Genomic DNA, 18,440 nt, shown 5'->3' with positions numbered 1-18,440 from the left:
GTTGTCTGAAAGTGCCATTCATTTCCCAACCATTGGTACCAACAAGAGCAGCTCACCAGAGACAAGCTTGTTGAAAACCATTGAATGTCCATGCAATAAAGCCACTTCCTAAGCTTGTGAAGTCTAAGGAATGGAATGGTAACATTAATTTTCTTATTCACTTCTGAACAACATTTTCCCAAGGATGTAGGGATTTTGGAGAATTGTATCAGAAATGGAAACAAAAGTGGAAATTACCACAATTCACTTTTGCTCAAGGTCAAGAAAAGAAGTCACACGTGAATATGAACTGTGTTTGCTATTTTTAATTCTGTGGACATTACATAATTATATTATTTTGTGCATTGTTTTTGAGGTTACCCTTCCATTTAAAGGCATTGAATTAATTGTATAACTAATTACATGATTGATTCTGTTTGTTTCAGCCTTAGCAGATAGCAAGATGAATAATTTGGAAGCCAAACTGTAGCAGAACGGAAACAGCGCTGATTGTGACAAACACAGGATAGGATGTAAATTGCTGCTTCCTTACCTCCCTGCACATGAGCGAGATGAGCTTCACTTTCACCAAATCTCCAGCAATTTGAGCAGAAAAGTTTAGCTTAACAGGGTAGCACTACCATGGATCCATGAAATTTATTGTTGCTGCATCTAAGGTGGAATCTAGAGATGACTTTGGTATTTCAGTGCCTCATCAGCTCATACTTGGCTCCTTGTACAGTTCATTAGATTCAATCCTGGATCCATGCCAACCTGCCAGTTTTATCCCTAGCCAGTCCTGATTCTAATTCCTGGCACCATATCAATGTTTTTGAAATCAAAACTTGGCAACCTAACAGAGGTGGGGTCATCAGAAGGCCAATTCACTTAAAGCTAAGCTTGAACTATAAACTGTACTTGGTAAATCTATATGATAGATCAAAACACGTCTGAGAGACCTTTAAATTATCAGTTATTAAAGTTCTTTGATTACTTTGGACCTTCACTGATAAGTAATAAACAGCTCAAGGCCACCATCTCAGGTATCTAATCCAATTCTGTCCTGGTCATTACAAAGATTTTGGTTCCACACCAGGCATAGAAATTTTGTCCAGAAATGGTTAATTAATAGCTTGCATGGGTTATTTCAGTTCAATGAAGTGAATAGGTGATACTGCTGAATATAAAAAGTGGCCCTTTAACGTCTTCTGTATCAGTCTCAGGCTTTTGTGTAAACCATTGTTTCATCCTTGAAATTTCATTATAGTTGTCCGAAATGCTGACACTGCTTTTGGCATGGGGAATAATGATGCTCTGTGGTAGTTTCTGGTTTGTTCTGGGAATAAGGAGGAGGTAAGAAGGATTCTTTTCATGCATTATTTGGCAAAGTTTTTTTCTTTAAAATTGTAATACATTAGCACCTGTATTAATTAAAATTAATTACATGCATTATAATTATATGCATTATGTATAATTACATAATACATGTATAATTGCTTGTATTAATTAAACAAATTAAAAACAAATATGCTTAACAAAAAGTCTGGTTTCATTTATTTAATTATTCATTTTCAGATGTACATGCATTGCAAAAAAGGTGCATCTCCCTATTATTTAACTTGGTACAAAATAAATATCAAGAAAAGGAACAAATACACACAGTGTATCAGTGTGCAAGATATTTAATTATATGAACTGAAACTGTGAGAGCCTAATTCATCAGAAGTGACTAGCATTGCAGTTCCTTTGGTTTTAAACAGGATGCTTCTGACTTTTCCTATATCTTCTTCATACTGTTTTAGATGTTTTTGCTTTTGAAATGTATTAGATTAAAAAGAGACAGATAAAAGTTATCTATGTGTACTGTCCACTGAATGATTAGAGGTTTTATTACTAAAATGTAATTTGCCTAAAAAATCCAAATGAAGAAATATATGCAAGGACATAGCAATGCAGCATATTAAATGAAGCTTGTGCTTGCTATTCCTTGCTCCAAATGGCACAGGGAAATGACCACCTTGGTTCAAAGATGAAGCTCCAAATATGAAAGCTGTCAATAATTGGTTTATCTTTCTTTTGTGTGTTTAGATTATTCAGCAACACCTTTGGTTGCCCATGAGATTCAGATTCATGATCAGTAATATTCCATTCTATTGCATTAAGCGTCCCCCACCCGCTGTTTTAATGTGTTTACCATGCTTTCAAAGATTGCTTGAGTTATTGCTGTTAAGATTTGTAGAGAAATATTTTCAGACATAAAATACCTACTCATGCATAATTCCAAGCATCCTGAGCTATAACATTGTTAATTACAATTCCATAAATAAGTTCTTAGGGACGGGTTTTCAGGTTTCCAACAGGGCAAATCATAACTTATACATAATGAGCGATCGACAGCATCATGAGTGGACTTCTGCTTGTGTCATGGGACTTCTTTTTCTCTCCCCTGCATTCTGCAAGCCCCCAAATCTGCTTTGGAGGTTTCCCCAACCCTCAGGAGTAGATTTTGTGGGTGAGTGGGGGCTGTGAGAAGGTGGAACAGACACCATGGGATATCACTCACTAACAATGCCATAAATGTGCCACATCACAGTCCAATTCTAATCATGAACAATTAGTTGTGCATAGGTATTGATTACTTTGGGTGTCAGTGCATCTCTATGCACTTCCAAACATGCAACCAAGTAGTTCAAGGAGGCTTGGATGATCATTGCGCTGTGGATGTGGTGCACATGAACATTGGCAACACATGTGAAAGGCTGCTTTTGCATACAGATCTTCACTGCAAGATTGGAGCAGCAGTGTATATGTGGATTAGTCAACACAGTTAAAGCTGGCAGGCTTGATTTCTACACAGACAGGCACACATCAGCAGTACTAGTAGATACATTGTTCAAAAGAGCAAACAAGATGAGCAGTCAAAGGTTAAACCAACTAGATATTGCACCAAAACAGGTGCCAAATCTGGGCTGAGCAGACTTCCAGAGGTGGCTCCTTTCACTTAGAAAATACAATTTTAAATATATCTATACATCTCAACCCCCCCCCCCAAGCTTTACAGTATTCATTTGGCAATAACATTTACCTGGGTAAACATATTTTTCCATGAACTACGATTTCTATTTAAAATGATAAGATGCAACACCCAAAAGTAAACAAGGTAGAAGTGGTATATTTAAAAGGGAAGGTAAATTTCATTAAATCTGATTTACAGCGTATCTGATGCATTCTCATTATTGGGGCTATAATAAGCTTCTGTATTGTGCTAAAGTCATTATTTGCCAGTTATCTACTACCTTCTTAGTGGATATATGACTCAGAGGAGGGCAATTCCTTCTAGCAACGATGAAAGCTTTGTGTTATAAGTAGTTGCTTGCACAGCAGAACTGAAGGTCAAATCTTAATTTACAGTCCTAATCTACACCATGTATATATTGCCTTTTGCAGACGTCCAAGTGAGCCACCCTTGGAGAATGGGATGCTGCCGTATCTTGGCTGTGCTTTGCAGTTTGGGGCCAATCCTCTCAAATTCCTCAGGGCAAGACAAAAAAAATATGGTCCCATTTTTACTTGCAAATTGGCTGGAAAATATGTTCATTTTCTCACAGACCCCTTTTCATATCATGCAGTGACGCAACAAGGAAGACACTTGGACTGGAAAAAGTTCCACTTTGCAACCTCTGCAAAGGTTAGCCGTTTACAATATTATTCTTTAGTAATAAAGATGATTTATAATATAATGATAATGATAATGATAATAATATATTATTATTATTATTATTTCAATTTATATCCCACCCTTCCTCCTGAAGGAAATCACCCTTCATCTATTCAGGCACCAGGGTGGGGTACAGAGCATTAAACAAAATCAACCAAAGAAATAATAAAGCAAACATCAATACATACTGAAATTGACCATCTGGCATCTAAAAACAACAGAGCAGGCTAAACAATGATCAGCTTAGGATTCAAGATGCTTTACGTAAAAAAGTTTAATAAAAGAAAGGGAGGGGAAAATACCCAATCTAACAACTGTGCCACCCAACACCTAGTTCAAGTTGACATTGCCTGTGCAACATCATATAATCTAGCTAGGTGGTGAGTTCATGTCTGCTTTCTACAGGGGTTGTCTGTTAGATTGGTCATGCAGCCAATCCAGTGGGCTCGAACTCACTGCCCATCAAGCCTGCCTTCTGCAGGAACTGGTAGCATGAAGTGGTTTTTTGAAATGGAGGGGGAAAGCTCTGTTTTAGGCTGTTTCAATGCAAACCACTTTCTGCTATTGAGGCAAGGCATGTTCCCACTGCCCACCAGTGATGGCTCACTTTAAGTTTCCGATTGTTCCTTTGTAGCATGTCAGAAGCTGTGTTACATCTGATGTCAGGTATGGGGTGGGTGGGAATGGTTTGGAGAAAACAGCCTTGAGGGCAAAAGTGGCCAAATATGCCCATGGAGGTTCCTGACCCCTGACATAGATCATAATGTTGCACTTGTGTTCCAGAGATATCTCCTACTTATTTCAAGGCCAATTGGGAAGTGGAGCCCAGGGTTCTCATTAAGCTGTAATTAGTTTCCCGTAGTATATCTCAATAATATCTCTGTACTGGAACTGTTTTATTGTTTTATTGTTATATTGTATTTTATGATGTATTTTATTATGATGTAATGTATTGTTGTTAAATTGTACGTCGCCTAGAGTGGCCATTGGCCAGATAGGCGACCCACAAATTAAATTATTATTATTATTATTATTAATAATAATACAACAATCTCCACTCTGAATCTTAAGTTATTTTCCTTAATATACATAACAATTGATTTTACCTATAGATTTAAATGAATCAATATTGGGGCACTTAAGATAATGATGCTTCAGTCATTATCAGCAAGCCCCATTTAAATCTATAGGCTTTACTACTGAGCAGTATGTGCATAGAATAGTGAACCATAGTTTGCTTGGATAGATATGTTTACTACATAGTTCCTATGAACTGATTTATTGTGATGTTTACATAAATTAATATTTTAATTTTTTAAAAAGTTATATTGATAACAAAAATGTGCAGTTTAACTTTCTAACAGACTAGTGCTACCATGACCAGTCCTAAGGAGTAGATCTAATTGATTCAGTCTTCATCTTATGTATGCTAACCTCAGATTAAGGTCCAATAGGACTTTCTTCAGAGTAAGCAAGCATGGGATTGTGTTCTCAGTGGGAATTGTTTCCAGTCATGTATGCTCAGGATTACTGGCTCAGTATTCAAGCCTGATCTACTTTCTTTCATAAGATTTGGTCTGCTATTATGAAGGCTGACATATATTTCTACAGCTCAGTATTGGTAACAGCAAGTTAGGACAGTAATTGGTTTCAATGTCCTCTACCTCTCTTTAAAACGTAACCCCCTTTGCCAGATGGCTATTAAAATGATCGATTTTGTAATCTGGAAGAAAAGCTTCAGGATTACTGTCAAATGCAGTACTTAATATCATTTTCCCATCCTCCTTGGTAAAATCACAGCTTGCTCCAACTTCTGTTGGAAGTCTTAAATGGACACTGGAGAGGGGTCCTAAAGTGGCCATACTTTATCTGTCAACATCCATCACAAGGCTGCATGCTTAATATTATTATTATTTATTTATTACATTTATTATTATATATTATATTTATTAATCGCCTATCTGGCTGGCCATCAGCCACTCTAGGCGATGTACAAAGCAAAATGATACAGAAATTATACAGAAATGATACAGAAACAACAACAGATCTAAGAAACTAAACAATAAAATAATATCTAACCAGCATTAAGAATAACATAACACAACCAAACAAAACAATATTTTATATTCCTGTTCTAAATTATGGAGAAAATATTTTGCCTCAGATTTTGCTTGTAAATTATTCTTCACTTAGACTGGGATCCACAGCACTGTGGATAGTATTCTGCTTACGCACAGGAGCTTTTAAGTTCTGCCTTCCGGGTGTAGCCTCTTCCCAAAGGCCCTTAGGTTTGGGATGGTTTTAATAAATAATACCCTGGCCTGTGCCAGTGTGCAGAACCACTTTCTCCTTGCATGCTGGCAAGGGGGAAGCAGGAATCGGGAGAAGGGATAATAAAGTTGTGATGGATTGTGATTAACAATCTCTATTTTTTATGCTAGGCATTTGGTCATGGCAGTATTGACCCAAATGATGGAAATACCACTGAGAATATGCAACAGACCTTCACCAGGACTTTGCAGGGCAATGCCTTAACATTTCTCACTGAGGCCATGATGGAAAACCTGCACTATGTCATGGTAGAATCAAATGCACCAAGATTAAACTCCAATGACTGGGTAACTGATAAGCTTTATGAATTCTGCTGTAATGTGATGTTTGAATCTGGGTTTCTAACACTTTTTGGGACAGAGTTTAACATAGGCCATGACAAGAACCTTTCTTCTAACCAAGAATCCCACAAAGCATTTATCCTCAATGCCCTGGAGAACTTCAAGGCATTTGATGAAATCTTTCCAGCCCTTGTAGCAGGCCTACCAATCCACCTGTTCAAAAGCGCCCACAGTGCACGAGAGAAGCTAGCTGATGCTTTGCTCCATGAGACCCTTAAAAAAAGAGAGAACATTTCTGAGCTTATTTCTCTCCGCATGTTCTTGAATGACACTCTCTCAACTTTTGATGAAAAGGAAAAAGCGAAGACCCATCTTGCAGTCCTATGGGCTTCACAAGCTAATACCATACCTGCTACCTTTTGGAGTTCATTCTATCTTCTTAGGTGAGTAGCTACACTGCCATATTACCAAAACAACAAACAAACCCTTGTTCTTTGTTATGCTGTTTCACTTGTTAGTTACCTTAGACAGACTGTCAGAGAATCCAGCTCAGGGGAAGCTGGTGTAAAGGCAGCCAGCACAAGAGGAGCTGGCGGGAATGTCTGTGGCATCCAATTGCTGTTCAGTAGCCTCCAAGTCGGCTGAGCACCAGATCAGCCGTGAACTGCACTCAGGGACCAGAGAGCAAAGGCCGGCTCTCAAGAATACCCTACTGGGGAGTAAGCACTCTCCATTGTCTTCCATTGCAATTATTTTCTTAGACCTTTTCCCCAGAGTCTGGCCTGGATTGGGATCTGCAGGAGTGCTCCATATATGGATGTGGCCTAAGTCCCCCCCGGCACCTCCTCCGACACCCCCCCCAGCATGCCCCTTTTTCAGGCCTTCCACCAACTCCCCTTCTGCAGGGCTGGGCTCCCCAGGCAGACCCCTGGCTGAGTCAGCTGGGTCCCGGCTCAGCTAGCAGTCCGCCATATCCAGCTCCCCTCAGCCCAGCATAAATATCAGTTGGATTGCACCCCTAGGCTTGCTATTTATCAAATGGAACATACCATGGTGAATGTGTTATCGCCAACAAGCTTGGTGATCTGCATGGTCCAACACTGGTGATTTATGGTGCAAGAGTAAGTCTTATTGAATTCAGTGGGGCTTACTCCCAGGTAAGTGGGGCTAGGATTGCAACCTTATTTATTTTTTTGCCTCTGCCTTTGCTTCCCCAGATTTCTGATGAAATCTATGGAGCATAGGTTTATTAACAGTCCCTAATCATGATAAGTAATTGGAGTCTGCATGTTCAGAAGCAATACACATCTAAAATCCAGATTCTGGGGCCAATCAATGATGAAAGATGGCTATTGCCTTCCTCTCCTGCTTGTATGTTTTCCAGGAGTACAGATGGGCAAATCTGACCATTTTTGTTTCTCATTTTTCCAATCTTAAATGCAGTTCATCACATTTCCATGGCAATTTGTGAATTTTGTTAATCTGCATGAAAATTTGCCAGCATTTTACTGTGAATTTCTCACAATCTGCACTTTTTGGTGTGCAGTTTTGGAGTGCAACTTTGACCATTCTAGCCATTTCCCCTAATACTATGCATTTGGATATGTTATTTTCACTAATATATGCCTTTTTATGCATGCTATCCCCAATATATGCATTTTTTACACATTGGTTGGAAAACAGCATCACAACATTTGGAGAAGGACAAATTTCAAAGGGTAATTGTGTTCCAGTTCATGTATTGGTTTGAGAGGGTGAATTATGAAGTCTCATTAAAATGCAAACAAGGTCAAATTTCTCCACCATCCCTGCCCAGGAGGTATCCAGCTATCTGCAGTTCGAAACAGGATACTGGAATAAATGGGACTCTTATTCTGAGCAAGCAGAGCTGTTCTTATGACCAGCTGCAGAAGCATGGTAAAATTCTACTCAATGTTTCGCATGATTTTAAAAATATATTTATTTATTTTAATACATTTCTAGTCCACCCAATAATAAATGTAGCTTATAATAACAGTTTAAAAAAATACACAGATAAAATCATGAAACCATAAAACTGAACACAACCGAAAACCAGAACAAAGGATTAAAATCAACAATAGCAAACTGAGAACAGCACTGGAAATTTCACATATCTTTAAAATATCAATAAATACCTGTAATAACTAAAAGAGGTTTTGAGAATCAAAACATGTAAAGGCCTGGGAGAATAAAACAGTCTTTGCCTGGTGCTGAAAAGACCACAATGTAGGTACCAGGCTGGGGTACAATGTAGGCTCCCTGGGGTTGGAGATCCATAATCAGAGTTCCTTTCTCTAGTGGCTACTTGCTACATTTCATTTGGCAGAGGCACACAGAGAAGGGTGTCAGAAGAAGATCTTATGGTTGTATCCAACAAAGTCAACCTTTTAGTGCAAGGACTTCTGCCTATGTGATGAGATCTCCTCCCCTCCCTTCATGCTCCCCCTCTGTCCCCCAAAATCTGTTCTAGGGGTTCCACAAACCCACTGGAGCAAATTTGGGAGAGCATTCAGGGAGAGGAGAGGGAGAAGACATCCCATTGGGCAGACAAAAGGCCTTGCACTAACAAGACAACTTTGTTGGATACAAGCATTAAGATCCAGGTAAGTATATGTGGGAGGAGGCAATCCTTCAGGTAACCTGGCTCCATGTAATGGAGGGCTTTGATTAAAGGTTGACACCAGTACTTTATACTGGGCTTGGAAATTGTTTGGAAGCCATGGTATAGATGACTAGGTGGCCAAATAGTTGCATGTGTATACCATTGTACAGTATTACTTGGAAAATGATTGCTGTGTACACCCTTTCATTGCAATACTAAGGCATTTTTGAACTTGTTGAGGCTATGATGGAACCTGAAATGATCCCATACAGGAAGGTCTTCTGTAAGGGCTAGTAACTGCATTCTATCGTATTCATGCTTGGATCATAATGTATGTAGTGCCTTTTGCCATTGCTTGCACAGATACAGTCTATGTAAGCATTATCTTGGAGTATGCAGCCACAATATCCATGCCTGTGTTAATGGATACTTTCAGATCCTGAAGAAAGACTTCTAAGTTCCAGAAATGTCATGTTCAGGTGGTGTGAAAGGTAACATTCAGTGCTAGAAGCAGGGTAGCCAGAGCAGCCAATGCTCCAAGCTTCTCTGGTCTCAAGATCTTCTCTGATCTCTGATTGGCTCTCTCAAAGCCCCCAAGATACAGCCTGATGGTTAGATCACCCTTGATAACTATGGCCTTCCTGCAATTCACCTCTGCCTTTGGATGTCCCTGTGGGCAATAACTAACATACAGTATGTACTTTTTCTTGCACAAATTACATGGGTTAGCACTAGCTTATCGTAATAGTTGTATTGTGATTTCAGTATGTCTTTTTTTGTTTCAGAAATCCAAAAGCAATGAAAGCAGCTACTGAAGAGGTGGAAAAGGTGTTAAAAAATGCTGGAGAAAAGATTGACTGGAATATGAAACCTATTCCTTTGAATCGGAAACAGCTGGATCACATGCCTGTATTAGGTATGCTTGCTTAACCTGAACTGAAGTACCTGGAGCATCCTCCACTTTTATATACATTGTTGTTGTTTTATGGTTTTGTTTTTATAGTATGATATATTTATTTTTGTTTTAACATTGTTGTATGTCACTTGGAGACCTTCGGGTATCAAGCAACTAATACATCTAATAAATTATCATCATCATTTCCAATATTTAGGAACCATGTCATTAGAACAAATCAGCTATGTGATGCTCTTAGTTGTGGTCAAATTATATTAAATATATTTCAATGGTTTCTTTCTAACTACAATTGTATTTGATGAAAGCAAATGAAATCCAAGGAATTCCATTCTTTTCTCAGTTGACCTTCTTTTATTTTAGTGGATCACATTACTTTGGACTTTGCTATCTGTGCAGTAGCACACCTGCATATATTATATATAGGTGAAAGGTTTCTTTCTTTCCTACATAGATAGCATTATCAAGGAAGCGATAAGGCTCTCCAGTGCATCTATGACTGTCAGAGTTGCCAAGGAAGATTTCATTTTGCAGTTAGGTAGCGGTGCCTACAATATCCGCAAAGATGATATCATCGCTCTTTATCCCCAGCTGTTGCATTTTGATCCAGAAATCTACTGTGATCCCCTGGTGAGTAATTTACAGATTCAAAACAAAACTGCACACATCAGCAAAGTTACCTTATTGTTAACCAGCAAACCGGTTAATATCAGTACTTTTGTCACTCAAACTGTGGCACACAATCACTTTTTTTTTTTTTGCTAGATGAATTCCAAGATAGATGGGAGCTTTTTACCAGAAAGGGATTTTCCTAATATTCTGGGGTGCAGCAAAAAAGACACACTTAACATCACCAGTTGTATGCCAAACAAGCTGAAACTTTGGTGTTGTTTTTTAAAAAAATTGAAATGGGCAAGAATGCTGTCTATTAAGCTTTCCTATCAAAGGTGAAGGATCTGTAATATATCAGCATTTCCTGACAGCACAGGAACATCTTTGACTCCCTTAGTCAATTATGTTTGTGCTTTTGCCCAGAATGAATGTGAAAATCAAGTCCTTCCCTTTGAAAGGTGATTGTAAAAATACAGTCACCAAAGGCCAGTGAGAACTGAAAAATACATTTGTATCAGCATTCATTAACTTCTGGGCAGTAAAAGCTGACAGCCATTCAGAATTCCTGCTATAAATGCCAAGAACAAACTCCAATATCCATGGAAACTGAGGGGCAACATTAAAGTATTTTAAATGAATGTGCTTAGAACATGCCACATAATCTTTCTTTAGAAAAAGCAGCTAACTAATCCCCACTCCAGATCAGGACCGTGGTGTGAGAGAAGGGGAGTTAACCTCCCCCTTTCCATTTTGCTGTCAAAAGTTGCTCCCTTGGAGTTGCTATTTGTCCTGATAGTGTTATATTTGAAAGTATATTTATACTGAAATGTGAATTTGATATATTCCATAAATTCAGAGAATGTTCACTTTAGGTGAAATTCTTGTGGATTTTCAAATTTCAAACACACAAGAGAATTGATTAATATTTTAATAATTTTAGAACTACTGACTTTTTATTTTATTTTGCATTTCAATGTTTAACTGTGAAGAAAATGTTTTCTTTAATAATATGTTTTTGACCCTTTTTTAAAAAAGATGTTTTTAAAGGTTTTTTTGAAAATGTTTTTAACGTTGTTTTGTTTTAATGTATTTTAAAGTCTTTTTATGATGTTTTAAAGTGTTTTTAGTGTTTCTGTTTGCTGCCCTGGGCTCCTACTGGGCGGGATATAATAATAATAAATAAATAATAAGAATTTATTTCATTATGTATTATCTGTTGAAAAAGAATGGTAGAACATTTGGTAACTGAAATTTTTTTGAGGAACTCCCTGTATACAAATTCAGTTTAAAATATTGACTTCCGGGAAGGGTGACTTAGCCTGTGCCTGCTTTTGAGACGGGCTCCTGCCTCAAAAGAAGCTTATTCAGATATATCAGTCAGTTTTTTCTTTTTTTTTTGACTGATTAAACTTCTCCCGGGTAGGGAGAAACGAAGAGATTAACCTCAAAGCCTATTTTTGTTGGGACGACCAGATCTCATTAATTTATGGGACGAGGTCCAGCCGACGAAGGTGGGACGGATTTTCAACAGCAAGCTCTATCTGTTAAAGCGAACGTTCATCTTATCTTCTAAGAGAGAACGCACTAACAGGCAAGCACCCTTCTTTCTATATTTTTCTTTTACTTGACTTAAATTGTTGCTGTTTAAAAGAGATTTGCCAGATTGATCGGTTTTTGACATCTCACTGGGGAGCCGTAACTTCTCTCTGCTACGCACTAATTAATAGCTTATCTCTGTTTTTGTTGCAAAAAGCTGTCCTGGATTTGCATTCTAAAGATACACACAGAAGAGGGATTTCTATTCCAGATTTTTATTTTGAAAAATATTATACTGTTTTGAGACTACTCTCTTTTTGGTCTATTTTATTTTGACGAATCTGTTTCTTGACGATTGCCATTAATTGCTTCGATCCTGGGAACTGCATTTTGTTTACTTAACTATTGGAGAGATAAGGCTGTCTGCTCTGTTTATACTGTGATGTCACCAAGTTTGGAGTATTAACCCAATTGTTGCTGAAATAAGAAGTGGTTTTCCTATATTTTTCTTTTAAAATGGCAATTAAGAAAGTGGCTGAGAATCTGGAAATAACTATGTTTCAGAGAATAATGAATGAGATTGAGATAACGAAAATTGAATTGAGTAAAATGAAGCAGGAGATTAAAGATATAAGGGTCCCTGTGAGAGAGGTGACCCTGGAAGGGGTCCCTGTGAGAGAGGAGACCCCGGAGATTGGAATAGGGGTCCCTGTGAGAGAGGAGACCCTGGAGACTGGAATAGGGGTCCCTGTGAGAGAGGAGATCCCGGAGATTGGAACAAACGTGGAACAGGAACAAGATTTGGAGTCTATGGACTTTAGAAATAAAATCTATTGTTTGGAACTCAATGTTATCTCTGAAGAAATTAATGAAGATTCTAGAGATAAAGTTATCAATGGCATGGATTATCTTTTGGACTGGAATGATGTGATGGAGCCCAATATAGAGAAAATCTATGGAATTAACTGCAGCCATGTGACAATGGAAAAACTTTTAAGAGATGACCCAGTGTATTTTGAAAAAAAGAACAGAGATATGATTTTACAGCAGTATTTCAGCAACTTATTCAGAATGGATGGCAAGAAAATATTTGGGATAGAGGTAATTCCCATCAGACTCTTATTATATGACTATGGCTTTGACAGCAAGATTATTATGGAATACTGATAATGGAAGATTGGATATTGAAATTACTGGACTTAACAAGACTACTGAAGATGGAAGATGGAAAATGGAACTAATAGAGATAATAGAACAATGGCTACTGAAATTACTGAACCTAACAGATTCTGATGTGATGGATTAATTGAAATGTTTATTTTGACTATGGTTATGACAATAAGATTATTATAATTAGTAATGAGATGGATTAATCGATATGCTTATCTGGAAAAAAAAAATTGATAGATATATTTCTTAAAGAATTGAAACCTCTCTTTGACTTTTTGTGGAAAGAATAAAGTAATGTTTATGAGATTTGATGATTAAGTAAGATAACTACTGGAGGAAAGTGATTTTATAATATGACTTAAGAGACAGGATTGCTATATATTATAGACTTATAACTGATTTGATCTTTGACAAATGGGAAGTCAATATTTTACTCTTTATTTTTTATTTTTGTTTTTTTTTTTTTCTTCTTTTCTTTTTTTCTTTTTGTTTAACTATTTTTGATTTTGTTTTTTGTCTTTGAATGTTTTATGATTTTGTCTTGTATGTTTTATGAAAATCTGAATAAAAATTATTGAAAAAAAAAAAACAAATTCAGTTTAAAATATTCAGGAAAAGGAATACAAATTAATGGTTCATTTGCAAATCTGAAATAATCTTACGCTGCCCTTAAAATGATACTGAGTTTACAACTACATTATTTTGGATTTTGTTACAGACATTCAAGTATGACCGTTATCTTGACGAAAATGGAGAAGAAAAAACCACTTTTTACCGCAATGGTTGCAAATTAAAATATTATTATATGCCATTTGGAACAGGACTTGCAAAATGTCCTGGAAGATTATTTGCAGTTCATGAAATTAAACAATTTTTGACTTCGTTGCTTTCCTATTTTGAAGTGGAATTTGTTGACAAGAATGTGAAATGCCCTTCGTTAGACCAGTCGCGAGCAGGACTTGGTGTTTTACAACCTACAAGTGACATTGATTTCAAATACAGATTAAAACATTTATGAATGTGTAGAAGAAAAATATTTTTACATATATTTGGACCCCAAAGGTTTTATGCAATGATGACAATGCAATGCATTTGGAGGAATAGTTAGGGTTCAGAGAAACCTTTACTGTGGCTTAATATGGTTTCTATGGAAAACTTTTGCTTTTGTGAATATGATCTCAGGACACATTTTTATAGGCTCAGAAATAACAAGAGATAGTCCCATCTACTATATGTGTTACTGTTGTGTTTCCAACAGAGCTTTTGAGTCATGGTTAGGGTAAGGATGAGGAAAGTGTGTATATATGACCAGGTTTGTGAGCTAATGGAGAGAAGGTTATTTCATCTCTTTCTGTAGAAACCAGTTGCATAATGGTGTTTTTTATGTTCTTGTAAACAAAGCTTGCAGACAAGCACACAAAAAAGGAGTTAGGATTTAATGTCATCAGAGCAGTTTGTACAGAACTTCTGCTGATCTTTGGAAAAGTACGGAATGCTTACACAGGCAGGGCTGGTGCTGCCTTCAGGCTTCTGTATGCTGGCATTCAGGATACTTAAAAGTATTGTGCTCCAGTAACATTTTTCCAAATGTGATTTATGTGTGCATGTGTATTGTTTATTTCAGTTCAATATAGATTATATTATTTTCTTCAATAAAATTATTTCAGTCATGTTATATCTAATCAATGTTGTGAAGTAAGTAAGCAAGTAAATAAATAAATAACCAACCCAACAGGGAGGATGGAATGCCTATCCTCATTCTTAGGGAAATTCCCCCAGCTCATACAATTCTCAGTGAGGAATTAATTTATATCCTCAATGCAGGACACCAAAAAGGTGTTGTTGATATGCAAAGTGGAAACTACTTAGCTTTAATAGAATCACACAAAAACGGGGAGCTCCACAGTCACAAAAGTTTCAAATTTGCATGGACAACACTAACACAAATTTAGTACTAGACCTTGCTAAATTGTCCAAGAAACGTAGTGTAGCTGAAGACAGTATATATCTTTAGAAAGCAAAAATACTTGCAGATGCATACACAAAACAATATACAGAAACCTCAAACCACCACTATAAATTCAAATACATGATCAGTAGCATATACCATAACAACTTCAAAAGTATGTTATTAAAATGCTTTCATGGATGCAGTGGTTGCAATGGTCAAACACTACTGTGTTTGAATAATATTTAGGATGTCATCTGTTTAAATAAATCTTACAATGCAATCCTATGCAAATTTACTTAGACATGTCTGACTGTGATTAGGTGGATTGACTCCAAGGTTAGTCTTATCTAAACCTATAAAAGTTTTAAGTGATTGATCAGATAAACTTGAAGGTGGAGATTAACTTTCAGACCATTGATTTAAAATGAAACTTGCCACCCTAGGCTCCTTCTGGGAGGAAGGGCAGGATATAAATCAAATAAAATAAAACTTAAGTAGAACTTTCTCAGGTATGGGGGAAGATATGTGACTTTTTTAAAGTACTGAAATTGTGCAATGTAGCCCTATGCCTGCTTAGACATAAGCCTACTGAACTCAATAGAATGTACCTATTGTAAATGTATATAAGATTGCAGCCTGTAAAACATATAAGTTATGGGTGAAAGCCATCATTTTAATGAACAAAATAAAGGCAAATGAACAAAATAAGGGCAAATGAGTATTTGCCTTTAAATGGCATATTGAATAAAGATCTTGGGGGGGGGTGTCAGAAAAACATGTGGCGTTGTCTAACTTGCCCATAACTAAATCAGGATGCATGCTCAATGAAGAGATTGTCTGGAGCAACTTTAGATATTGTATATTACAAGAAACTGGGCATATTATTACAGCAAAATATTTTATAATCATTTTTCACTTTTATCTAGTGTACAATGTCCTCTCACTAGAATATCAATAGACAATAGTAACCCCACTCTGGCTACTGACCCTTTTCCATGAATGTCAACAGAACCTGACAGTTTGCCTACTCTGAGGAACTGAACTCAATTTGCTTAATTATTTACTTAACCTGTAATAACTTCGGTTTACAAGGCTCTTCTATCCATATTAAGCAAGAACAGATTCACTAATAGACAAAAAACTTGCAGTTTAAGAACATAGCTATAGCCAACAGATATTTCTATCAAACTTTAAAAAGCAGGGAAATGGGGCAGCAATAGTGAATACACCAGGGGAGCAGGAGACCTGACCTCCTCTCTGAGATATTGTACTGCCCTACAAATTTGTAAAAATGGAAACACAATTTGGGTTGGTCTTTCACAGTCCAGTCCACTTCCTGTGTAGCTTGGAAGAATTTGGTAACATGTGCCTCTGAGCATATGGTGAGTGGTGGCAACCCAGAAGAACGGCTGACAATCCCAAGAAGAGGGGCTGACTGTTAAACCACTCCGGGCACTGGGGCTCTGTCAGAGGAATAGGACTCTCCTAACAACTCTCAGCACCCTTCACAAACTACACTTCCCAGAATTCTTTGGGGGAATCAATGACTGTCTGAAATGGAAATGGACTGCCTTCAAGTCGATTCTGACTTATGGCGACCCTATGAATAGGGTTTTCATGGTAAGTGGTATTCAGAGGTGGTTTACCATTGCCTTCCTCTGAGACTGAGAGGCAGTGACTAGCCCAAGGTCACCCAGTGAGCTTCATGGCTGCGTGGGGATTCGAACCCTGGTTTCCCAGGTCATAGTCCAACACTTTAACCACTATGTCTGGTGTGGGTGTGGCCACCTGATTAGCCAAGCCAAACAGCAGTGAGTCTGGCTTTTAGAACACAGTTGGTTCTTACTGAGCGTGTCTGGGCTTATCATTGACTTCAATGCTAAATTTCTTAAATTAATCAAAAATCAACTAGGCATTTTTAAAAAAACTTTTAAACTGCAGAAGATGAAGGTCAGAGTATGGGGCAAGGTCAGTAATAGGATTACAGGTACTCTGTCAACATGGCTGATTTTTAATGAATTTCCACAGATTATGAGAACTCTGAGAGAAAAAAGTCCAAAAGGGCTCTGGGTTTTTTCCCTCTCTTTTTAGACTTTGAACTCTCTATTCTCTCTGAATGTTTTGTGTATTGCCATGAAAATTGAGAGTGTTGTTAAGCAAGAGTTTCTGAGTTCAGGACTATAAGTTTTGTAAGGTTTTGTTTTCAAATGAGCTTATGGGAAGCATCAGAATGGCATGGGGGTATTTTCAATTAAACATTGCGGAATGTGAAAAATCCATGCTGGCTATAGTATACAGCCACTGTTGTGGCTGTGTAATATAGCAACATGATTTCTGTAATTTATTCCATTCTGACTTTCAGTTTAGATATTGCAGGGCATTTCAGCTGAAGCTATTTTGGAAGATTGCTTGGAAAAGTATATATGGTAGAACAAAATCTCTAATCTTGTTAGGAAACATTAACCATAGGGAACAGTTTATGCCAGTTCTTCAAAAACTTTCCTGAGCTTATGAGAAGCAGCAGAATGGCATGGGGGATATTTTCAATTTAACATTGTGGAATGTGAAAAACCCATGCTTGCACAGCCACTATTGCGGTTGTATAATAAAGAATTTTCAGTGTGTCGTAATTCATGAAAAGATGACCCTTCAGTATCAAATTTGGCTTTAAACTTCCAAAGTTGCCACAATAACTTGTTTATTAATTACTGGTCTGTAGATATTTCCTAGCTGCAACTAGACAGCCCATCTGCCATCCCCAATTGTGAAAAGGGATGGAATGAAAATTCCCAAGCCATAGTGAGGTTTGTGTTTCTTATGTCCAATGCTTCTGTGAAACACAGAAACAGGGCATGTACTTGTTTCTCATTTTTTTGAGAACCCTCTCACATTTTTTGCACCTGAGCACCTGTCATTCAAAAGGTACAAATACAACATGTAACAAAATATTGTAGTGTGGAGTGCTCCTGTTCAGGGTTACAATCAATGAAAGATACCCTCTTCTAGGACACTCCTCTTCCATTCCATTCCTCTTCCCATTTTCTCATTCTTTCATCCTCAACAGTCAGTCAGCACTCCATACTCACAGAGCATGGTCAGTTCATACTGGGCTGTTTTTAGGTCCCCTTCATCCCCCCCCCTGGTCATTTGTACTTCTGCATACCTTGGGATTCCCCCAAGCCTGATGGCATCTCCCTCTTGTGTGTGGATGGTTCATTCAGTGGAGGCTGGTCCATTAGGGCAAGTGGGGCACTGCCCCTCCAGCCTCGGTTTGCCCTCAGCCAGCCTCCATCTCTCTGTCTTCTAACTTACAACCAGTCCCATTG

The 18,440-nt window shown here is 37.6% G+C and overlaps 1 protein-coding gene across 1 annotated transcript; it reads left to right on the top strand.

The window, feature by feature from the left end:
• The first annotated feature begins 1,255 nt into the window (after positions 1-1,255).
• On the top strand, positions 1,256-14,181 carry LOC133372850 (cytochrome P450 7A1). The gene is made up of 6 exons (XM_061601974.1): positions 1,256-1,332; positions 3,427-3,667; positions 6,139-6,752; positions 9,718-9,848; positions 10,300-10,475; positions 13,882-14,181. Exons 1-6 carry the CDS (start codon positions 1,256-1,258, stop codon positions 14,179-14,181), a joined length of 1,539 nt encoding a protein of 512 aa, XP_061457958.1.
• Positions 14,182-18,440: the final 4,259 nt, after the last annotated feature.

The sequence above is a fragment of the Rhineura floridana genome, chromosome 1 (assembly GCF_030035675.1).
Source record: "Rhineura floridana isolate rRhiFlo1 chromosome 1, rRhiFlo1.hap2, whole genome shotgun sequence".
NCBI classification, from domain to species: domain Eukaryota; kingdom Metazoa; phylum Chordata; class Lepidosauria; order Squamata; family Rhineuridae; genus Rhineura; species Rhineura floridana.
The sequence above is the reverse complement of the archived record's forward strand: the minus strand, read 5'-3'. Positions and strand labels throughout refer to the sequence as shown.

What these genes read in the sequence shown, in the direction of transcription:
- LOC133372850 (XM_061601974.1), top strand. Translation starts at nt 1,256, where the DNA reads ATGCTGACACTGCTTTTGGCATGGGGAATAATGATGCTCTGTGGTAGT. An exon ending in AGTTCATTCTATCTTCTTAG is followed by an intron (nt 6,753 to 9,717) that starts GTGAGTAGCTAC and finishes TTTTTGTTTCAG; the next exon opens with AAATCCAAAAGCAATGAAAG. An exon ending in GGATCACATGCCTGTATTAG is followed by an intron (nt 9,849 to 10,299) that starts GTATGCTTGCTT and finishes TTTCCTACATAG; the next exon opens with ATAGCATTATCAAGGAAGCG.